At 43.2% G+C, this 24,919-nt stretch overlaps 1 protein-coding gene across 2 annotated transcripts in view; it reads right to left on the bottom strand.

The window, feature by feature from the left end:
- Positions 1-63: 63 nt before the first annotated feature.
- The window catches only part of asz1 (ankyrin repeat, SAM and basic leucine zipper domain containing 1), a 56,992-nt gene continuing 32,136 nt past the window's right edge, over positions 64-24,919 (bottom strand). The window contains exons 5-13 of one of the 2 annotated variants that reach the window (XM_028014369.1): positions 22,580-22,691; positions 22,307-22,441; positions 22,069-22,190; positions 15,619-15,691; positions 15,332-15,388; positions 15,087-15,196; positions 12,556-12,661; positions 11,601-11,717; positions 64-1,068 (exon numbers count right to left, since the gene is read on the bottom strand). In XM_028014369.1, coding sequence (XP_027870170.1) covers positions 925-1,068; positions 11,601-11,717; positions 12,556-12,661; positions 15,087-15,196; positions 15,332-15,388; positions 15,619-15,691; positions 22,069-22,190; positions 22,307-22,441; positions 22,580-22,691 — 976 coding nt within the window. In that variant the 3' untranslated portion in view covers positions 64-924. The remainder of the gene's footprint in view (positions 1,069-11,600; positions 11,718-12,555; positions 12,662-15,086; positions 15,197-15,331; positions 15,389-15,618; positions 15,692-22,068; positions 22,191-22,306; positions 22,442-22,579; positions 22,692-24,919) is intronic. The other variant, XM_028014370.1, reaches the window with a different exon arrangement.

The raw sequence follows: 24,919 nt of genomic DNA, 5'->3' as shown, positions 1-24,919 counted from the left end.
AGATCAGTTCACGTTGAATTTCAAAATTTCAACTGGTTGCAGAGAATTTTGACCCATCAAAACCCACATCAAATAAACTTTATTTCAGGACAAGACTTTCAGATAACCAGTCAGAGATCAAAATGATCAGCAGATGAACTACTAAAAACACAAAATCTTTTTCTTCTATTTAATAAAAGCCTCTAGACTACAAACTCTCCATTTTCTACCTATAAACAAATGAATCTACAAGATTAACTTTATAGTTTCATGAGAAAGTTAGGGATAAATGGCTATAATCTTAGAACTATTATTGTATAAAAATCTTTCTACACCTAGCAAATAATCTTTAAAGTTTACTTTGTTTTTTCTCTGAGGCAAAAAGGAAAACAAAAATCAGCCTTTGCCAAGAAAAGCCTGATCTGTGCACCTCAATTACAAACTAGGAATGTCTTTTTGAACTTCTGATGGGAAGTCTCACTGCTAAATAGCTAACATGTCTACATTTGTTTCTTTTTTTTTAAAGGTATGTTTCTGGCTCTATTGGTCTTTATTGGAGAGTGGTCAGAAAGCGGGTTGAGATAGGCCAGGACTCAAACCGCTGCTGGCCGCTTTTAGGACTTTACTCCTGCCCCATCGCCGCACTCTTGATGTTTTGTTGTTTGATTCAAACAAAGAGGCTGAGCTTCTTACAATTGTGGGGAAAAAATTTAAATGTCCCAATTTTTTATTTGGCAACAGAGGCAACATCTCTTGGTTAACCTTCAGCCTAACTCAAAACACTTTTAAGAGCAAAATCAAACTAATTATAAGAAGAAAACAGAAGGAAGACAAGTTAAACTTCCCAACCATGCCTGAATTGTAACCCTGTTTCATATAGCTTACAGTAATGAAATAAGACATTAGAATGAATCCTTTCATTCTAATGTTCATGAATTCTTGTGTTCATGTGGCCCTTGAAGGTTTGCAGAGGAACAGGAAGAGCGCAGCTCCCAGCATGCTCACACCAACTCCGGTCACAGCCCAGGTCCAGACTCTCTCCTGAGAATCAGGTTCAGGAAGCTGACAGCAATCCTTAGCTGCATCCATCTGAAAAAGAGAAAAGTGGACTGATGTCAAGAAACACACAAAGTGCTTTAATATAACCAGAAAAATGCTAAATGCACCAGGTCCTTGGCTGCAGAATGATGTCTGACGTCAGGCAGCAAGCAGAGGACATTGTTCCTTAATCCAGCCAGGATTATGACACAGTTTCAGGATCGACTGGGTGGGAAATATCTGCTTGTGTACCAGCATGAGAACACTGCCATCTTAGTTAGTGGATGAAGACATGTCTGAGTCCACTGCACCACCACAGCGTGACTCGCAAAGGTGAGTCACCTAAACTTCCTGTGCCAAATCCCCCAGGAGTCACCAGGCAAGTGGAGCTGCGGATGTTGGCCAGTCAAGTCATGATGGTGAAATCTCAAATCAGAGGCTGACAGTGTGAAAATGGAACCACTCTCAGTCAAGGGTGGCTTTTGGTAAACATGACTTGGGAGTTTGCAGTTTGCCAGTGAACCCAGATTTCTTGGGTTTGCTGGAATTTTGACATATAGCTGCAGTTAATCCCACAAAATCTGAAAAGTGTTTTTTAGTTTTTTTTACTTAGACTTTATTGTCAACATGTTAGAAACTTGTTGCATTATCCAATAACATGATCTTTTCGTACAATGGCTCAGAACAAACCTATCCTCAAGTTTGAAAAGCTCCAGACTAGAACCATTTGTCTTATGTTTTCTACAATACTTAGCAGACATGAAATGCCATTATAGCAGCAGTACTATTTAAAATCAACTTTTTTGAGCTGTACATCATGCTATGTCATTGTCTCATCAAAAACATACCTGGAGTGTTGCTTTAATTCTTTCATACCTGTTTGAGAAATCATTTACTGTCCTGTAGCTACCATTCAGCCATGCAAAAGGCCTAAGTGGACCTAGCACTGCCTTTGAAATACAGTTTCTAGGTTTCCATCTAACAGAGCAGCCCTTTCCTGCAATTCTCCACTCAGCTCCTTCAGACTAGGCAGAAGCAATTAGCAAACACCTGGTATCATCTTCCTCTCAGTGAAACGCTGGTAAAAACATTATTAAGGAGTTAACAGAGGAGCCATGTTGTGATGACTTCTTGAAGGTGGAGTTTCAGAAAGAGCAGGAGCTTTTAAAGAGACGGAGGCTCAATTTCAAGGTGTTATATTATAAAGTAAAACTTCCTTTAAGTCATATTTAATATATAAAGCACTTTTATAACTGCAGGCAACATAGCTACTTGTTCTGCCATAAAATGACACTATGTGCCTGGAAAACACATACTGACCCTTTAAAGTCATCTGATAAAGTTCACCTTGTGTTTTTTAATCCAACCTCAAGTCAATGGAAAAATAAGGACACTTGATCTAGTCTTAAACTGGCTCTAAAATGTTGTCCATCTAACCTCAAGAGTAATAATAACAGATACTGCACATGTACAAACAAATGGAAGCCAAAAAAAGCTACATAAATGAAAATAAATAAATAAATACAAAAATCAAGAATACCTGGACTGTTTCCAGATGACTTATTGAGGAAAGCAGTAATCTCTTGATTACTGTTCAGCGTGATACTACTCATATAAAACCAGCAGTTTCAGGTGTATTTGTATCACACATATCAGCAACAAGGCAGTTCAAACTGCTTGTTTCATAATTGACAACACAATAGTCAATTATGAAACAGACAACACATATTAAATCTCGTCAAATGCCATTAACAAAATCATCTAGCATAATCATCATCAAATATACAGTACATATATAGGTGGGATTTTAGTCTTGATTTAAAGGAATCAGTGTTTCAGCAGTTTTGTGGGAGTTTTCTGGTCTCGAGTATAAGAACATATGGTACCAATAACAAGCTGATAAGACACAGGAAGCTTATAGTGAATCACTTGTTGTGGCCCTTTATTTTGTAACAGATTGGGAAGACGACATCCAAACAGTCTAAAGTCCATCATTATACAACAAAGAAGATTATTTTACAAGTACGAACCTTTTAAGACAGTTGCAAATGTTTCCATCAAGATCAGTGACTGGAAGAGATTTTAGAAAAAAAAAAGCTTCTCTCATAAGATTAATGTACCATGACAGCCATGAGACATCTGGAACAGCTTCCTCTGGATAAATGAGACTACAGCAGAGGTGACAGGCCAAAATGCACAGCAGCCTATTAGCACACACACTTAATACAATTGTCAAGCGTAGTGGTGATTTGGCTATGTTTTGCAGACAAGGACCTGGAAACTTCACATAGATAATATTCAAAAGACCGACGTAAAACTCCTTGATGGCATTTTCTGAGAGGTTTCTCAGTTTAGAACCTGACATTAGAATCTATGTATATTAAATATGCTTACCACTGTTTTTTAAAGATTAGACTCCCTTAAATGGTTTCTTAGAACGTAGTTTATGAAATCATGGTAAAAAGAAATAAACAGTTGTAATCTTTAAAAACTTCAACTTTTAAAGTCAATTTAAAGTACATTTTGTCAAAATTGGACTGGATCACTACAAACTAATAAAATACAAAACGATATATGACTAGGCCTGTTGCAATATTTCAATTAATCGCACAATAAATTAAAGTTATCAACCTCATTTTAGGGCTGCACAGTGGCGCAGTTGGTAGCACTGTTGCCTTGCAGCAAGAAGGTCCTGGGTTCGATTCCCGGCCGGGGTCTTTCTGCATGGAGTTTGCATGTTCTCCCTGTGTATGCGTGGGTTCTCTCCGGGTACTCCGGCTTCCTCCCACAGTCCAAAAACATGACTGTTAGGTTAATTGGTCTATCTAAATTCTCCCTAGGTGTGTGTGTGTGTGTGAATGGTTGTTTGTCCTGTATGTCTTTGTGTTGCCCTGCGACAGACTGGCGACCTGTCCAGGGCGTACCCCGCCTCCCGCCTGGAACGTGGCTGGAGATGGGCGCCAGCAACCCTCCCGACCCCATTAGGGACAAGGGTGAACAGACAATGGATGGATGGATGGATGGAACCTCATTTTAATTTATCGGCTTTATTGTTTCTTCCTGTATTTTTCTTTCTATTGATGACACTGGATGAAAAAAGGCTCAACTCCGGTGCTCTCCACTGACCCTCCCCTCTTCATTCCCTTAGTGTAATGCCCAACTCACACTACACGATTTTAGAATTGTCTGCCGATCGTCGGCCCATTTCCAAAACCTAAGAGACATGCTAGCAGACAAAAAACCGTAGGTTGCCGTGTGGTGTCCAACAGTCAAACATGTTGTATGTTCCCAATGTTCTACCGACTGGACCCGATCAGTCCTAACACACACTACAGAATGATCGGTTACGAATATCGCAAGATTGTTGTAAAGGGGGAAATCTGGACAAAAAATCGTGTAGTGTGAACTGGCCTTAAGGGAGGAGTGAACTATTGCATCAGGTAGCCGGATATGCCTGTCTTCTCTATCTAAATCTAATGATTATTGAAGGGCAATATACTGTAGTAGGGCAGTCCACGTATCTCTCATAATGAAGTGGAGCTAATCAATCATAATTTAGAGTTCATTAAAGAAGCAAAGTAGTCCTTTAATAAAGTTATAAAAAGAAGAATACAGCACAAAAAGGTCAGTCTCTGCATGGAGACAGAAGGTTTAAAGTTGAAAGGCTTACAGCAAACGTAGGCGATGTTAATGAAAAAAGGCGACAGATCTTTGTCCAGATCTTCTGATTAAAAGCCATGACAGTGTTCCTGTGAAGTTTTCAATATATTTACACTTCATATTTAACATTATGAACACATCCTTTTCTAGGGGAAAGTTGCGGAAGACAAAACATTAAACAAATAATGAACAGCAAATTAAAACTGCAAAATTAAGCTGCTTTTAGAGAAGGCAAAGTAACTTTAATATCAACTCCCATCATTTCTCGAGTCGATGCGGAGAGATGTCTGTATGTTTCATATGTGGCAGATAAAAAGAGTAAGTGGAGAGTAATTTATTTATTACATGGGGTCTCCAGATATCATTTATTTTGTGCGAATGGGACTAAAATTATGAATATTTTTACTCCCAAGGAAACTTGAGTGTTTGCTTTGGCCTGATGACAGTGGTAACTAAAAGAAGGAGCTACGATGACTGGATGGGAAAAGTTCAATAATTCTGAAGTTCTGTTGGCTAAAATCCAACCCAGCCAATGACTCCATCACCACAGGTATCAGGACACTAACTTATTAATCTACTCCAATGCTTTACCTAGTTCCTTCACGTCAGACTCTACCTTCATTTGACAATTCTTTCTCACATCTCAAACTTTCTGCAGCTTCTGGTCTGCTGCCTCCACCCTCCTTTACCCCCCTCCTCATATCATCCCTCCACCTCGGTGTCTGTGTGCTGACAGGTCAATGTCATGCTGGCGCTGACTTATGGGCTGTGAGTATTCTGCCTTGTCAGGACCGACTCTTCTTGGAATACCAATGCAAACACATCCATATACATAGAGATTCAAGTATACACATGCAAGTGCTCCTGCACATACCTGTCACGGCTCCACAAAGTTCATATATTCCTGCATGGAACCCAGTGGTTTTGAATTTTCAAGAAAGAAAAACTCATTAGCAGGAACTGCGGTAGGAAATATATTTAAATTGACTTGTACATAGTGCTCATCTGTGCACGGATTATCTTCGTCCTAGTTGTATTCCAGACAGCTTTGTGGATAGTCATGTTGGTCAACACAACTGCAGTGGGAAGAGCTACCTGCTCTGCATCCACCCTGTCCTGGTTTTCACAGTGGAAATGCTCAGAAAACCTCCCCCAAAAATTATAAGAACAGTCTAGGAAATTGCCTTGTAGCTCTTCCCACATTCCTGAGCTACAACAATTGCTTACAAAAAGTTATTGTTGATGTTGTTGCTTCAAGGCATTGTATTAATACGCATCTGCAGGGTTTCCCCCAGAAAGTCCGGTGGTCGGGGCGCAGAGGTGGTCCACCGGCAGTCCACTGTGTTTTTGTATTAAAAAATGTTAAGTTGACAGGAAATTTAAAAATATTACTGGATAATTATATGTTACGGGAAAACATTGCTAGTGAGATGCTATTTAAATCCACAACTTGTCTTAAAAACAACAAATCAAAAAATACAATTAACATGAAAATCAATTGTTTGCACTTCTGTTTAATCCAAATTAAGTCAGCGGCTCCCTGAGGCCCCTCAAGGGCTTCAGGGGCCACATAAAGGCTAATATTTTAACACAGACCACAGATACATAAATGTAACATTTGTTTATTGAGATGATCAATGCTGCTAAATTTGATTTAATGGTTTCAGCATACATTAATTAAAATATTTTAAATTGTTTGACATTTAAATGTAAGATTTTAAGGAGCTGGCAAGTTTATTTTGTACATCTTCAAGGAATAGTATTCATAGTTAGATTGTTTTGTTACCATATCTACAATCTAATGCTGTGAGTTTAATCTTTGAGTTTGAGCTCTGTTTGTTCACAAATACACATTAGTAAACTGTAATTATAATTTATTGCTTTTTAGGTTGGCCAATTAAACTACTCTCCCTCTCCCAGATTAAATCGAACACAGAAGCTGTTAGACATGCTGATGATTTTAGCAGCAAGAGGGACCACAATTCTCAAAGTCAAATTCTGCTCAAGGCCTCATACAGCCTTGGACCGGTTCTGCATGATGAGTTAAAGCTGCTGCACTGCGCAGAGATGTGCAACAAACGGGACACTTAATTTAATGCCACTAATGTGGCTTTAGTAGCTCTAACATTTCGTGTCTGCTGAGTTTTTAATAAAGGCCACAGAAACTGTTGTGGTTCCTCGAGTTTGTAGGACGAGTTTTCCGCGAGCCCGCGCGGATTATCTCTGGCTGACTAAATGGACAAAGCTTTTGACATGGTTTGGTGCTTCATCTAACTGGAATAATAATAATAAAATAATGATAAAATAATATAAAACCAGCGTGATGAGTGACTACGAGGCGAACGCGAAATCTCCTCACCGGGCTGAACCTGCATAATGAGGTTAGCGCTGGTTCATTAACCACTAATGCTCCGACCAACCGGGAACACAGACATAAACTTTATCAGCACAGACAGAGCCATACCTGTGCAGCGTGTTGAGATGTAAATGCCCCACATAATTCTTTGTTCACAAATATAAATCATTCTCACCGCTCCGTCAACATGCACGTCTGAAAGTGCAACTATAAGTTATTCCTACGGTTCACATAGAGCTGCACAACCAGAGCTAACGTGGTGGGTTTAAACTCTTACCTTGATAATATAGAGTTCTCCAAAGAATCATAATTCATCACAGAGGGTTGATGTAAATATTCATACAGGTCAGCCAGTGTCCAGTTTGAGTGAAAGGAGGCGCGCATGATCCGTGCTAAGATAAACTAAAAGCTCAAGCAACGGCAGCGCAAGGCAAATGTGCAGAGGCGCCAGCTGTGTGATTGGTGCGAGCGCTGCCGGCTTTAAATGCATGAACTATAAACCTATCTTCTATAAACTTATGTTTTAGAAATAAATCTGCTCCGCCAGTTAAACGTTATATCAACAGAGACGCTTGCAATCCGGCTTTAAAAAAAAAAAAACTATAATATTTTTTATTATTAATATTTTCCTAAAAACATAAATAGGCAACGCTTAGTCTGGCAAGGGGTCTAGTAAAGCTTGGCGGGCCGCCAGGCTTATAGTACACTGAGGGAGGCAGTGCGTTCAGACCCCAGCAAGTGAAAGTGCTGGTAATTAAAGTGGAGTCATTTAATTTAATTTATTACAAGTTATTGGGGCCACAGTCAGTGGTTTGTGTCACTACGGAGAAAAAGTTAGATGTATTCACTTGCTTTATGTGTGATGGGATCTGGTTTCATGGTTCAAGTAGGTGAATATTAACTAAACCGCATAAAAATAGCCTATGTTAATATGATTAGAATTTGACAGATAAAAATAGGAAAATAGCCTCTCCTTGGGCTGCCACCTTATTGTGGTGGAGGGTTTTGAGTGCCCCAATGAACTTCATGCCCCCTGGTAGGGTCACCCAAGGCAGACAGGTCCTAGGTGAGGGACCAGACAAAACGCAGCCCGAAGACCCCAATGATGAACGGCACCATTGGACTTCGTGTTCCCTTGCCCGGACATCGGTCATTGGGGCCCCACTCTGGAGCCAGGCCTGGAGGGGGGGGCACGATGGCGAGCGCCTGGTGGCCGGGCTTTTACCCATGGAGCACGGCCTGGCTCAGCCCGAAGAGGAAACATAGGCCCCCCCTAACATGGGTCCACCACCCGTGAGAGGGGCCAAAGGGGTCGGGTGCATTGTGTGATGGGTGGCGGCTGAGGGAGGGGAACCTGGCGGTCCGATCCTCGGTTGCAGAAGCTGGCTCTTGGGATGTGGAATGTCACCTCTCTGGTGGGGAAGGAGCCGGAGCTAGTGTGTGAGGTTGAGAGGTTCTGGCTAGAAATAGTCGGTCTCGCCTCGACACATGGCTCTGGTTCTGGAACCAGTCTCCTTGAGAGGGGCTGGACATACTTCCACTCTGGAGTTGCCCAAGGTGTGAGGCGTCGGGCAGGAGTGGGCATACTTGTTGCTCCCCATCTCGGAGCCTGTACGTTGGGGTTTACCCCGGTGAACGAGAGGGTTAGGCTTACAGGCCGAACGACAGTTCAGATTACCCACCCTTTTTGGAGTCCTTAGAGGGGGTACTGGAGAGTGCTCCTCCTGGGGACTCCCTTGTTCTACTGGGGGACTTCAACGCTCACGTGGGCATTGACAGTGAGACCTGGAGGGGCGTGGTTGGGAGGAACGGCCCCCCCGATCTGAACTCGAGTGGTGTTCTGTTGTTGGACTTCTGTGCTCGTCATGGATTGTCCATAACGAACACCATGTTCAAGCATAAGGGTGTCCATATGTGCACTTGGCACCAGGACACCCTAGGCCGCAGTTCGATGATCGACTTTGTCGTCGTTTCATCGGATCTGCGGCCGTATGTCTTGGACACTCGGGTGAAGAGAGGTGCGGAGCTGTCCACTGACCACTACCTGGTGGTGAGTTGGCTCCGGTGGTGGGGGAGAAAGCCGGTCAGACCTGGCAGGCCCAAACGTGTTGTGAGGGTCTGCTGGGAACGTCTGGCGGAATCCCCTGTGAGACGGAGCTTTAACTCCCATCTCCGGCAAAACTTTGAACACGTCCCGGGGGAGGTGGGGGACATGGAGTCTGAGTGGACTGTGTTCCGTGCCTCCATTGTCGAGGCGGCCGGTCGGAGCTGTGGCCGCAAGGTTGTCGGTGCCTGTCGCGGCGGCAACCCTCGAACCCGTTGGTGGACACCTTCAGTAAGGGATGCCGTCAGGCAGGAGTCCTATTGGGCCTTTTTGGCCTGTGGGACCCCGGAAGCAACTGATGGGTACCAGCGGGCGAAGCGACATGCGGCTTGGGTGGTTGCTGAGGGAAAAACTCGGACGTGGGAGGAGTTTGGAGAGGCCATGGAGAAAGACTTCTGTACGGCTTCGAGGCGATTCTGGTCCACCATCCAGCGTCTCGGGGGGTGGGGGGGGAGAAGCAGTACAGCACCAACACTGTTTATAGTGGGGATGGTGTGCTGCTGACCTCAACTCGGGACGTTGTGGGCCAGTGGGCAGAATACTTCGAAGACCTCCTCAATCCCACCAACATGCCTTCCATTGAGGAAGCTGAGCCTGGGGACTCTGGGTTGGGCTATCCAATCTCTGGGGACGAGGTTGCCGAGGTGGTTAAAAAGCTCCTCGGTGGCAAGGCCCCAGGGGTGGATGAGATCTGCCCGGAGTTCCTTAAGGCTCTGGATGTTGTAGGGTTGTGTTGGCTGACGCAACTCTGCAATATCGCATGGACATCGGGGGCAGTTCCCCTGGATTGGCAGACTGGGGTGGTGGTCCCCCTGTTCAAAAAGGGGGACCGGAGGGTGTGCTCCAATTATAGAGGGGTCACACACTTAAGCCTCCCTGGCAAGGTCTATTCAGGGGTCCTGGAGAGGAGGGTCCGTCGGATAGTCGAACCTCGGATTCAGGAAGAGCAGTGTGGTTTTCGTCCTGGGTGCATGGGAGTTCGCCCAACCAGTCTACATGTGTTTGGTGGACTTGGAGAAGGCGTTCGACCGTGTCCCTCGGGGAGCCCTGTGGGGGGTTCTCCGGGAGTATGGGGTACTGGCCCTTTGTCTGTCTTCACATCGAGAGTCTGGTCCGCATTGCCGGCAGTAAGTCGGGCTCGTTTCCGGTGAGAGTTGGACTCCGCCAGGGCTGCCCTTTGTCACCGATTCTGTTCATTACTTTCATGGACAGAATTTCTAGGCGCAGCCAAGGTGTTGAGGGGATCCAATTTGGTGGCCTTAGAATCTCATCTCTGCTTTTTGCAGACAATGTGGTCCTTTTGGCTTCATCAGGTCGTGATCTGCAGCTCACACTGGAGCGGTTCGCAGCCGAGTGTGAAGCGGCCGGGATGAGGATCAGTGCCTCCAAATCCGAGGCCATGGTCTTGAGCCGGAAAAGGGTAGAGTGCCTTCTCCGGGTCAGGGGGGGTGTCCTGCCCCAAGTGGAAGAGTTCAAGTATCTCGGGATCTTGTTCACGAATGGGGGAAGAAGGGAGCGGGAGATCGACAGGTGGATTGGTGCAGCGTCTGCCGTCAAGCGGGCGCTGTACCAGTCCATTGTGGTGAAGAGAGAGCTGAGCCAAAAAGCGAAGCTCTCGATTTACCGGTCGATCTACGTTTCCACCCTCATCTATGGTCATGAGCTTTGGGTCGTGACCGAAAGAACGAGATCGCGGATACAAGCGGCCGAAATGGGTTTTCTCCGTAGGGTGTCTGGGCTCTCCCTTAGAGATAGGGTGAGAAGCTCAGTCATCCGGGAGGGACTCAGAGTAGAGCCGCTGCTTCTTCACATCGAGAGGAGCCAGTTGAGGTGGCTCGGGCATCTGGTCAGGATGCCTCCTGGACGCCTCCCTGGTGAGGTGTCCTGGACACGTCCCACCGTGAGGAGGCCCCGAGAAAACCCAGGACACGCTGGAGGGACTATGTCTCTCGGCTGGCCTGGGAACGCCTCGGGATTCCCCCGGAAGAGCTGGAAGAAGTGGCCGGGGAGAGGGAAGACTGGGCCTCCCTTCTGAAGCTGTTACCCCCGCAACCCGACCCCGGATAAGCCTAGTGAATTTCCCCCTGTGCTTTGTATGTGCGTGGAGTGATGGGTCGGTACAAGGAGAATTAAGGCAACACAAATAGCAATACTACAATTTCTACACAAAATAGGCTTTTTCAATAGCGTATAAAGAATACATTTTAGGGGAATAAACAATAGCATCATTGATCCTGTTCTACATAATCAGGTGGCACCATACTTCAAGTCTATTTCATGGTCAATCCCTGGCCACAAGGAAGAAGAACCAAACGTGAACGTAGTGTTGGACATGCAGCTTTTCCATCTCATTTTTGTTTGGTAATTAATTCAGAATCTGATTATCATTTTTTATTATCTGTTCTCAAGTTCAAAGTATTAGCTATTCAATGTAAAAGTGTGTTAATGTATGTGTATGCTGACCTGGCAAAGCAGATTGTGGAGACAGCTGACTTCCTTCTGCAGGTCTTTAGTTTGGACAACCAGCTGCCTGCAGACAGTCTGGGCTTCCTTCTTTGGGTCCAGAGATATGACCAGCTGCTTGGAGGACCAAAAAAACGTCAATTTTACCAACACGTTAAGATTGCAGCTTAGACAGACATTGACAGTGAGAAACATGAGACAGAATGATGTTGAACTGTCATGTCAAATATGTTCTCAATGCTCTTTTTTGGCTGGATCAAATTACTTCTATCTGGCTGGAGTATCTGATGTAACAGCAATGTGGTGTAAAAACTGCTGCAGTATGAAAAAATTTATCTACGGAATTTGAAGCTTTTTTTTATTATTCCATTACCAAATAGCAATGTCAAACTTTTGCATTTCTAATGACTGCTTGACACAGTATCAATAATGATACATGAATTCATGTCATATATGTTTGCTTCGGTCACTTTCTGGTTCGGTACACACATAGCAAATAAATACAGCCTTGTTTTCTAGCTGTACATATAAAAAACGTCTATATAAAGAACCAAAGTGTAGAGTTCTACGTTCTGTCATGTAACTTTTAAAAGTGGCACCAAAGCAAATCAGAGTATAAGGGACCAGCTATCACTTAAATGTGCTGCTTGGCACCATTTCTGTTTCTTACTTAGTTAAAGTGTTGAGGGATTAGTAACTGTGATCCAAAGCAAAGTTCTGGGTTGTAATGACTAAATAAAACCAGTCAGTTGTATAGTTTCTATTGCTGGAACACATTGATAAAAATGTAACTGTCAGAAGAAAGAACAAACAAACATGATACAGTTTTGTTTCTTTTGACTGAAACATTCTGAACACTTCATGATGTGGCTTTAAAATCAAACTAGGAAATGAACTGGGATTTCTGTGGAACCCCATGGCTCCAAATAAGGAAACCAGTACAGGTAAGGTGTACCTGAGAGGCCTGACGGGGGAAACGGCTGATGACATCCTGAAGCATCTCCGTCAGGTAACAGCACTGATGACGCACACTTAGGAGGAAGTTTTGCAGATCGTCACACCTGCAAAACATGAAAAACTTAACAGGAATAATAAGCCTGCTGCAAAAAGCAATTAATCGCATGGTAATTTAAAATAAGCTCAATAAGGTCCATTCTGATGACTGATATTTTATGAAGGGTAGTTTTCTTCACAGATATTTCATAATCCATTTCATTTATCGTTTTTGGTTAATGGTGTTTTATTTTGGATATTTAAGATGTCTCCCAGTTCCAGTTTGGAGTGATCTGTACAAAATGTAAGTTTATAAGTCTTTGAGAGGCGAACTTGTTGTACTATGCTATTATAATTGTATTAGTTGGAAACGGTTTCAAAGTGACAATATTATCATTTATAGTAAACATTTCTAGGCCAATTTATCGTCCAATAAAATTTCTTAATGTTTGTAAGCAGAAAACATAATTTAGAAAAACAGACAGAAATTACTTAAAGATTGTACCAAGTTTTCATTTTATATTTAACAGTCTTTCAACACTTCTTAAGAAAAGCCAACACCATAGCTTAAACATCCCAAAACTGAGAATAAAATATTACAGCTGATATTAAAATAAAAAAATTTAAGCTTTACAAGTAAATTTTTAAACTTAAACTGTATTAAGTTGCATTTTATGTTTTTTATTACTGTAGATACAGTACATGCAAGTTGAAGATGAATTTAATAATTGATACATGCTATATTTGATAATATAGGATGTCAAATAACGCCATCCTATACGCTGATTGGTAAAAATCTAACTGAGAAAGAAAAGTTGCGGCTTCATTTTTATAAACAACCAGGATATAAAAGACATCCAGTCTCACATGCTTACCAGGGTAGATGAACAATTCTTTAAAAGGTTACCTTTTTTTAACGTGAACTTTAAAAATTACGTCTACATTAAGAAACAAATCATAGTGTGCAAAAGCTGCTCAGCTATGACAGTGCAGACAGATTGATAGTTTGGAGCAGCTCTGAGCTCACATTGTCCAAGTCATTTTCTGGAACTCCTCTTCAATAAACTCTACAGAAATCCGAGCAGGTGGCCAAACCTTTTCTACTCAATGTTCATCTATTTTGTCCTCCCTCCCTGAAAAGACCCACGCTAAATGATTCGCTTTTTTATATTCATCAACCTTCTGCGTGTCTCTTCCCATCACCTAGAACTGTGAGATGTAGATAGTTCTTATCTTAATGGTACATTTCCCTGGTTAAGGGCACAGAGCAGGCAGCCATCCCAGCCCTCCTAACACTCTGTCAGAGGGGCCAGTAAACAGTGTCAGCCAGCCTCTGCAGCACCCACACCTCCCTTTTTCCTGCTGTTAGTTTATCTAAGGACACAGAGTGATGATGGGCTGAAGGAGGCTTTTCCTCTAAACCAGCTCTGTTGCTTAACTGGTGCTAGAGCTGGGGACCTCAAATCCAGGCCTCCGGGGAGGCTTCCTCTTCATGGTGAGCTGGAGCGTTTAACAACTCTGGGTTGCAGAACTATGCAGTTATTTGCTTGTTTTTCTTTGTAAGTTATGTTTACATATTTCAAGACAAATACAAATATGGCCAAAACAAACTTGAAATGCCACAAAAGAAGATGTGTTCTTGACCGAACTGTTTACTATGAGCTATGAGCAACTTTCAGTCTCAGCTGCTGTAGTTTCCTTACTTATTTCAGCTACCTATCAGCCTTCACCTCACACATCATTAGAGTGCTGTTTAAACCATTAAAGCCTGGCTCTGTGTTAGGCTATGGACATGGGAGAGGGAGGTGCAGTGCCACCATGGTGAAATGCTCATTGGTGGGAATGGATGACCTCCAGTGGAGAACAGACAGGTAGCTTTGGGGAGACAGAGCCTAGATTAATTTGCAGGATGGTGTGAGGCAGGGATCTAAAACCTGTGGCTCAGGAGGCGCAACTGGCTCTTTGGACTTCCAACAATGGCTCCTAATAACTTTGACTAAAAGTTATGAAGAGCAAACAAATGTTTTTAAATATAAAAATTTTAGCAGCTTTGTAGTTTTTTTCTTCAGTAATTTAAGTAAATTTCCTAGACAAAATGACAAAAAAAGTAACAGTAGCACATTTTAAATCTTTTTCTCGTTGTTAGTTTAGAAACTCCGACAAAAAATCTCTTAAGCTGTGAAGCTGCATATAAGATAAATAAAAGTAGTACACAATTGCTTGCAGCCAACATGCAATAAAAATAAAAACCATAAAACATTTAATTATTTTATAAACATCACATTAAATTTGATTCAAGGCTTTAAGTAAAAAACTAATCTTCTTATAACAATTCTATAAATTCAGTATGCTCACCAGACTTCTATAACTATGTAGTCATATTGTTGTATTATATGGAACTAAGTATTTTAGAATTTAGTGCAAGTATTCCAGAAGCAGAGAACAATTGTTCTGAAACTATAATAAACTTTTTAAACATTGCCCATATCCTACCCATTCTCTCCAGTTCCCAGTTGGATCTTGTCTAGGTCTACTTTGTCCAAGTGCATCTGCTGCACAGCACTCAACACCTTCTGCTGGTCCACTGGGTTGGTAATGCCAATCTGACAAACGGCAAAAAAACGTAAAGATGTCTTTTAGTGGATTCTGTTCACTTTAAACACAACTAAAAGGTTTAAAATGTATTTTTTTAAGTTTAAACTTGTGCACAAAATATTGTTCCTCATGTTGTCCACTACCTTTTCAAAGTCCTCCTTCTCCATGGTCAACAGGTAGCTCCAGGTGATGTCGTTTTCCTGTGCTCATGTGTATCAGAAAAAAACAAATTTACCAAATCCAGCCTAACAGCTGTTTCTGCAGCAGATGTGTTTCATGCATTTTCCTCAAGCTGCAAAAAGCTACTTACACAAATTGAGGTCTAAAGTTTAATAAGTAAAAAACTATTTCTAAATTTTTGCTTGTACTGAAGCAGATATTTTGTGCGTCACACCGCAAGTTAAATCTCGTCCCAGTGTGTGGTACTTACAGTCATGATGTCATTGAGGTACCCCAGATTAAGGCCATGCAGGAGAAGTTCAAGTTCATCAAGCTTTGTTGCACTACATAGCACAGAAAACAGATCTTGGCTCATAAACAACTTTCTTACAAAATCAAAATATTTTGGAAATAATATTGAAAGCTGTAATTTGTTTTATTTAAAAGAACAGAACAATAAATGGGGAGGGAAATATTGCAAACTTCATTAATTGGATTTTATTTTGGATACAAGATCGTCCAAACACTCTTCAGAGTTTGAATCTTCAGAGTGGAAGAAGACTCAAAGTCAGACATTTTCAGCCTCAAGGAGGTGTTCAAAAATTAAGTGAGATGACGCATAAAAGTTGGACAAAGATCAGAAACTTTAAATTATAATGAGGCTTTGAACTGCTGTGTTTTCAGGTTGCTGCAACAAGATAGAACAGTTTTGGTATGTCAAGTTCACCATAAAAAATGTCATCTACCACAGAAGTCAATGCATAAGCATCTTAGGCAGCATTCTGAATGACCAAGAAACAAAGTGACTTGTAGCAAACATCAGCAGGTGCCTGGAGGGCAGAAAAGCCATTCACTGCTGGTCATGAAACATGCTGGATTTAGAAATGTTGGCAGCCAGAAATCTCAGTGTTAACACAAGTGTCTGGATTCTTTGATGAACACAGAGAGACTGATGTTCATACAGTTGAAACCAGATATTTACAAGGAATACAAAGACACAGACTTTTTTTTATTTATCACAGGCTGAAGTTAAATCAGACCAAACTTATCTTGTTTTAGGTCAGCTAAATGCCAGAAGACTTAAGAATATTTTAAGATTTTTTTAAAAAACGTTTTAGAACTTTACATGCATTTGTCCAGTATCTCTTGGGACGTGGAATGTCACCTCTCTGGTGGGGAAGGAGCCGGAGCTAGTGTGTGAGGTCGAGAGGTTCCGGCTAGAAATAGTCGGTCTCACCTCGACGCACGGCTCTGGTTCTGGAACAAGCCTCCTTGAGAGGGGCTGGACATACTTCCACTCTGGAGTTGCCCAAGGTGAGAGGCGTCGGGCAGGAGTGGGCATACTTGTTGCTCCCCATCTCGGCGCCTGTACGTTGGGGTTTACTCCGGTGAACGAGAGGGTAGCCTCCCTCCACCTACGGGTGGGGGGATGGGTCCTGACTGTAGTTTGTGCTTACGGGCCGAACGACAGTTCAGATTACCCACCCTTTTCGGAGTCCTTAGAGGGGGTACTGGAGAGTGCTCCTCCGGGGGACTCCCTTGTTCTACTGGGGGACTTCAATGCTCACGTGGGCAATGACAGTGAGACCTGGAGGGGCGTGGTTGGGAGGAACGGCCCCCCCGATCTGAACTCGAGTGGTGTTCTGTTGTTGGACTTCTGTGCTCGTCATGGATTGTCCATATCGAACACCATGTTCAGGCATAAGGGTGTTCATATGTGCACTTGGCGCCAGGACACCCTAGGCCGCAGTTCGATGATCGACTTTGTCGTCGTTTCATCGGATCTGCGGCCGTATGTCTTGGACACTCGGGTGAAGAGAGGTGCGGAGCTGTCCACTGACCACTACCTGGTGGTGAGTTGGCTCCGGTGGTGGGGGAGAAAGCCGGTCAGACCTGGCAGGCCCAAACGTGTTGTGAGGGTCTGCTGGGAACGTCTGGCGGAATCCCCTGTGAGACGGAGCTTTAACTCCCATCTCGCAAAACTTTGAACACGTCCCGGGGGAGGTGGGGGACATGGAGTCTGAGTGGACTGTGTTCCGTGCCTCCATTGTCGAGGCGGCCGGTCGGAGCTGTGGCCGCAAGGTTGTCGGTGCCTGTCGCGGCGGCAACCCTTGTACCTGTTGGTGGACACCTTCGGTGAGGGATGCCGTCAGGCTGAAGAAAGAGTCCTACCGGGCCTGTTTGGCCTGTGGGACCCCGGAAGCAGCTGATGGGTACCGGCAGGCGAAGCTGAGGCAAAAACTCGGGCGTGGGAGGAGTTTGGAGAGGCCATGGAGAAAGACTTCCGTACGGCTTCGAAGCGATTCTGGTCCACCATCCGGCGTCTCAGGGGGGGGGAAGCAGTACGGCACCAACACTGTTTATAGTGGGGATGGTGTGCTGCTGACCTCGACTCGGGACGTTGTGGGCCGGTGGGCAGAGTACTTCGAAGACCTCCTCAATCCCACCAACATGCCTTCTATTGAAGAAGCTGAGCCTGGGGACTCTGGGTTGGGCTCTCCAATCTCTGGGCACGAGGTCGCCGAGGTGGTTAAAAAGCTCCTCGGTGGCAAGGCTCCGGGGGTGGATGAGATCCGCCCGGAGTTCCTTAAGGCTCTGGATGTTGTAGGGTTGTGTTGGCTGACGCGACTCTGCAATATCGCATTGACATCGGGGGCAGTTCCCTTGGACTGGCAGACCGGGGTGGTGGTCCCCCTGTTCAAAAAGGGGGACCGGAGTGTGTGCTCCAATTATAGAGGGGTCACACTCTTAAGCCTCCCTGGCAAGGTCTACTCAGGGGTCCTGGAGAGGAGGGTCCGTCGGATAGTCGAACCTCGGATCCAGGAAGAGCAGTGTGGTTTTCGTCCTGGTCGTGGAACACTGGACCAGCTCTACACCCTCGGCAGGGTCCTGGAGGGTGCATGGGAGTTCGCCCAACCAGTCTACATGTGTTTTGTGGACTTGGAGAAGGCATTCGACCGTGTCCCTCGGGGAGCCCTGTGGGGGGTTCTCCGGGAGTATGGGGTACCGGGCCCTTTGATACGGGCTGTCAGGTCCCTGTATGACCGGTGTCAGAGTCTGGTCCGCATTGCCGGCAGTAAGTCAGGCTCATTTCCGGTGAGAGTTGGACTCCGCCAGGGCTGCCCTTTGTCACCGATTCTGTTCATTACTTTCATGGACAGAATTTCTAGGCGCAGCCAAGGTGTTGAGAGGATCCGATTTGGTGGCCTTAGGATCTCATCTCTACTTTTTGCAGATGATGTGGTTCTATTGGCTTCATCAGATCGTGATCTGCAGCTCTCTCTGGAGCGGTTCGCAGCCGAGTGTGAAGCGGCCGGGATGGGGATCAGTGCCTCCAAATCCGAGGCCATGGTCTTGAGCCGGAAAAGGGTAGAGTGCCTTCTCCGGGTCAAGGGGGGTGTCCTGCCCCAGGTGGAGGAGTTCAAGTATCTCGGGATCTTGTTCACGAATGAGGGAAGAAGGGAGCGGGAGATCAACAGGCGGATTGGCGCAGCGGCTGCTGTCAAGCGGGCGCTGTACCGGTCCGTCGTGGTGAAGAGAGAGCTGAGCCAAAAAGCGAAGCTCTCGATTTACCGGACGATCTACGTTTCCACCCTCATCTATGGTCATGAGCTTTGGGTCGTGACCGAAAGAACGAGATCGCGGATACAAGCGGCCGAAATGGGTTTTCTCCGTAGGGTGTCTGGGCTCTCCCTTAGAGATAGGGTGAGAAGCTCAGTCATCCGGGAGGGACTCAGAGTAGAGCCGCTGCTCCTTCACATCGAGAGGAGCCAGTTGAGGTGGCTCGGGCATCTGGCCAGGATGCCTCCTGGATGCCTCCCTGGTGAGGTGTTCCGGGCACGTCCCACCGGGAGGAGGCCCCGGGGAAGACCCAGGACACGCTGGAGGGACTATGTCTCTCGGCTGGCCTGGGAACGCCTCGGGATTCCCCCGGAAGAGCTAGAAGAAGTGGCTGGGGAGAGGGAAGTCTGGGCCTCCCTTCTGAAGTTGCTACCCCCGCGACCCGACCTCAGATAAGCGGAAGAAGATGGATGGATGGATGGATGTCCAGTATCAGGGATAACTGACTTTTAAACTGTATGCCGTGGGTCAAACCTTTAGGGTGTTCTTCCACAAACTTGTCACAGTAGTTCGCTGTAGTTCTCGCTCATTCCTTCCAACGGAACTATAACTCTCAGGTTTGTAGGCCGCCTCACATGCAGATCAACTCATAACTTCTACATAGAACTGAGGTCAGGGCCTTGTGATTGTCAAACCAAAACACTGACTTTGTTGTGTTTAAGCCTCTTTGTAACCACTATGGCTGTATGCTTGAGTTGTTGTTCATTTGGAAGACCAACCTGTACCCAAGCTTTTACTTCCTGGCTGATGTCTTTAGATGTTGCTTCAATATTTCTACATATTGTTCTTTCCTCATTATGAAGTGTGGCGCCTCCAAGCCTGAAGTCTGGTTCCCAAGGATGAACCAGATTTGTCCTACAATTCTCTACAATTCTCTTCCTCATATCTTGGCTGATCTACAGGTGTAACTCCAATTAATTCAAAATGTGTTAGTTGACCTATCTGATGTTTGTGGAAGGAAACCAAAAAGGTTTGACTCAAGTCATACAGTTTTAACGATAGTTATCCCTAATGTTGACAAAATGTATGTAAACATCTGAATTCGAAGAAAGTATGAAAAAAAAATCTTTTAACTCGTCTTGCTAAGTTTCTTGTAATTTTTAGAAATAATGTTGGTAATTCTATTTGATCAGAGATATCAGATAAGTTTGCTATGATTTAACTCCAGTCAGTGAGAAACAAATGTCTACTTCAACTGAACACTAACTAAAAGACAGTTTAAAATGTGCGCTCAAAATCATTCTGTCCATCTAAAGTTGTAAAACCCTGTTTTCCAGCAATACCCTGTTGCTCAACATCTGCTCTTAATTTTAATAACAAATGGTTATTGGTGAAGGCTAGAAAGAACTATTTTCAGTAGAGCAAGTTAGTCAAGATTTGTCACTAATTGTACGTAAAATATCTCAGTTAAATTTAATGTCTTTTTATGTTTGTCCTCGACATGAGTGAAAGACTGAAGCTATAATGCTAACAAACAGGAATGCCACATGCCAAATATGGGTAAATATAATGCAGAGTTTCCGGCAGCAAAGTCTGAGTGGACTAAACAACCATGGAGGAGATTTATTACTGTTTATGTCTGGTGGTTACAGTGGATCAACAACACCTGCCACACAGGCAGCGGCACACCGAAACTCCAACAGGAGGCGGTGTGGGGAGAGAGGAGTTTTACCCTGACAGCAGTTTGGAGAACTGATGTAGAGAAACGCTGTTTGAAATGTAAGACTGGGAACCAGGAAGAAGGAAGGAAGTTTGCCTGGATTTGTTGTGTTTTCTATGACATTATCCTGTATACTTAACTTTGTATAACCCGAACTCTACAGTAGTTTAGATTTAGCTAAATGAAAAAAAAAAACTCAAAAAAATAATGAATACCAAATTGTACAAGTAGCAACAGAAATGTGAGATATTCAGTGTAAAATATGTCTTAATAAATGCAACTGAGGTGGTCAGGTTCATGATGCAAGTTTAAGATGTGTCCCTATTCCAACACCTGCTTCAAATGATTTAATTATAAGAAAAAAATGGTTATTTTCATGATCATATTCAGAAAAGTTAAAGCTGCAGTAAAGGGCGTGCCGTGGTGGCGGAGGGGTTAGCGTGACCCACATTCAGAGGCAACGTGGCCTCGACGCGGCTGTCGCGGGTTCGACTCCCGGACTCGACGACGTTTACCGCACGTCTTCTCCCTCTTCTTCCCCCTTTCCTGTCAGCATACTTTGAAAAAGGAACACTAGAGCCCACAAAAAGACCCCTTGCGGGGTGATAAAAAAACAAATAGAAAAAAAAAGCTGCAGTAAGTATCTTTTATATAAAAAATTTTTTTTTACATATTTGTTTAAACTGTCATTATGTCCTGACTGTGGAAAAATTGAGATCCTCTGCCTTCTCTCTGGTTCTACTGCTATCTGCATAAATGCCCTGCTCCCAGTCAGAAACAACCAATCAGAGCCAGGAGGAGGGTCTTAGTGCTATTAATCATGTCTGTGTACAGTAAGCTCAATGTATTCATGGCGCGCAAACAACTTAGAACAACATTTAATTTCTCTTTGGGATTAATAAATTATTTCTGAATTTGAATTACAGTTACAGAAATGCTAATTAGTTTGAGAATTCATGAGGTGATTGATAGCCCTAAGGTCCTCTTCCTCTGATTGGTTGTTTCTGACCAGGAGCAGTACAAGATCACAGGGAGGAAGCAGAAGAGCTTGATTTTTTTCACAGATTTGCTTCAAATTATACTGTTACCACACAGTGACAGTTTTAGCAAATACGTAAAATAATTTTATTTATAAAAGTGACATTAAGCTGCTTTAACCCACATTTTACAGGCTCCTTTCTTTATCACGGTATCTCCATAAGTCTGGAGGCTTTAAGCACCTGAGCCACAAAAAATACACATTCAGTGCATTGATAACATTAAAAGTCTATCCAAAAGGGAAAATACATTACATTACTCTACATTATCATGCATTCACAATTTTCAAGCATGATCTTGCATCCAAGCAGTCATTTTCAATTACCACAAGTCACACACTTATATTAAATGCTACACTAAATACTAATAATAAATGGCATGGCCTTCAGTCACAGATCTTACCTTTCCACAGAAGATAGAACATCAGAGTTTGTCGTAAAAAGCTTAGCTAGTGTCTCCTCCATAGAAGAAGAGCAGGCTGGGACAGCAGAGAGTTTGGAAGATGAAGCTAAAATCCGTGCTATCTGTGTAAAGATATATTAAACATCTAACAAAGCATTGGCAAACAGTAGCCGTGAACATTTCAAATCCAAGATTTGAACAACTTAAACATACAGTATAAAATGTAAGAAGACATTACCTGAGTGTGTCTGTGCATCTCAGCTAGATTAGCAGGGCTTTTGCCAGTCTTTGTTCTTATGGTTTTGTCAGCTCCCAGCTGGAGGAGCTTTAACACTGCCTGTTCCTTGCCATATTGAACTGCTATGGACAAGGCCTTGCAGAACACACCAGCATCAATCAGAGTTAAATCACTTTGAGAACAGTTATACTACAATGTCCATATTAACTACAGGTTAAGCAATGCACAGGTTTTCAGTAGAAATCTGTCATAAAAGGGATAAAAGTAACATACTGTGTATCCTTTACTGTCCTGGACGTTGATTTCTGCCCCATGGGACACCAATAGGTTTATCACCTTACAGAGGCCATCTCTGGCTGCCAACATCAGGCATGTCATTTGAGACCTTAAAAACAGGAAGCTAATTTAGTAGAAGACAAAGGTGAAAGAAGATAAAAAGTGTCATGTTATGTGAAAACCATTTTCATCTGTTAAAGACAAATGACGGTACTAACAGAACTTTAAAAGAAAAATGTTCAAAATGAAACCAGTGCAGGAAAACCACAAGAGGGCAGCATACACAACATAATGAAGAGCAATCAGGTCCAGCTGCTGCTGGTGTTAAAAAACTGCAATCTCTCGGAATATTTAGACAATTTTTCTGTAATGTTAATGTACAGTTTCACAGCTAAAAGTATTTTCAATAAAAACCAGCTGGACAAAACATTTACAATCACATGTTTCAGTTCACAAGTTACTGAGAAGCTCTTTAAAATGTACGACAACTAGGCCTTAATTTTAAGAGTTTTTAAAAACTTGGTTCCAGGAATTACGAGCAGCAAATTTAAATGCAATTTTTTCCTAATTCTTTTCAGATGTTAGGTACAAACAAGAGGACATCCCGGGACCTTAGATCTGAACCATCAAAGTTTTTCTGAGGAATTTAAGTCCCAAGATATGAAGGTAGGTAACTGAAAATAACCTTAAAACCCTCATCTTAAAACTTGTAAGGAATCTAAGCTATAAAGAGCTATATGCTTTGATTGGAAGCATCAAAGTAAATCATATCATCATAATTCATGACAGACAGGAATGTAACAGAAACAAGGTTTATTTTGGGCTCAAAACACAAACAGGTCACCATTCTAAAGAGAAAACTCAGTTTTTGTTGCAGCTATTTTACACCAAAATTTAATCGTTAGTTGCAAAAGAAAGAGATCATTATCAAGAAAATTAAAATATTTGTACTGACAGACTAGGTGATCATTGGAAGGTCATGCAACTGACCCTTGAGGGACATTAGCCACAGTGAGTGAACTGGAAGTGAATCTGCCTGTACACGCTGTACACAGAGAAAGAGAATTATTAGTTGATTATATAAATTGTCCATGTCAGTAAACCATCCTACTGCATCAAATCTCAACTCCACAGAAATACCACCGACTCCCATTCTGACCAGAGCGAACACTAGCCACTGCTACTGGAGTGGCATCACAAAGGTAAATCTTTTTTTATTTGTTAAACTAAATTTCTGAGTTTTGTAACTTGTGGCAAACAGCAAATAATCATTTATCGGTCACAATCACAATTCTGGTGAGAGAACAGAAAAATTATCAGGACAAAGACATCTGGTGGTCAAAGTGGAAGTGGAAGAATAAAAGGACTATAATTAAACATAATTAAACACTGCAACTAATGTCATATTTTCAGTAAGGCTTGTCTCTGTTATTGGCATATTACCTTGTGGAATACATTTATTGTTTTTGGAACACGAACCAGAGCTTAGGCTGCCATTGAATCACAAATCTGAGCAGAGTATTAATTTTTAATCGACTTTGAAAACAATATCTTGGCCCATGCACAGAAATTTGCTCAACAATTAGACACCAACTATCAATCTAATTTTAGACAGGATGGTTAGATGCTTAATGTAGGCTTACTGCGCTCTAGCTTAAAGATAAGCTGTACGTAGGGATGCACCGATTATTCGGCCCTGATTTCCTGAATTTTGGGAGATTGGCAATTGGCCGATACTCACCGTATTTTCCGCACTATAAGGCGCACCACATTATAAGGCGCACCTTCAATGAATGGCCTATTTTAAAACTTTTTTCATATATAAGGCGCACTGCATTATAAGGCGCATAGAATAGACGCTACAGTAGAGGCTGGGGTTACGTTATGCATCCATTAGATGGAACTGCGCAAAAGGGAATGTCAACAAAATAGTCATATAGGTCAGTCAAACTTTATTAATAGATTACAAACCAGCGTTCTGAAAACTCTGTTCATTCCCAAAATGAACAGCTGTTGCTTCCTCCACTTCCGCACCATTGATTCGTTCATGTTAAATTCTCTCGCTGCTGCTCTATTCCCGTGTTCTACTGCATGACTGATCGCCTTGAGCTTAAACTCTGCGTCGTAAGCGTGTCTCTTAATAGGAGCCATTTTGGGGTCTTTACACAAAACCCAGCGTCCACCGCTGGCTGCATCGGCGGCTGCTTTCCTCCGTTTCTTCTTCTACGGGGAAAATGAAGTCGGCGGCTGCTTTCCTCCGTTTCTTCTTCTACGGGGGAAAATGAAGTCGGCGTCTGCTTACCGTAGTTGCGAGACCTGTTGTGGCTCAATATTGGT

This window comes from Xiphophorus couchianus, chromosome 4 (assembly GCF_001444195.1).
Source record: "Xiphophorus couchianus chromosome 4, X_couchianus-1.0, whole genome shotgun sequence".
NCBI classification, from domain to species: Eukaryota; Metazoa; Chordata; class Actinopteri; order Cyprinodontiformes; family Poeciliidae; genus Xiphophorus; species Xiphophorus couchianus.
This window is presented reverse-complemented; position numbering and strand designations above follow the sequence as displayed.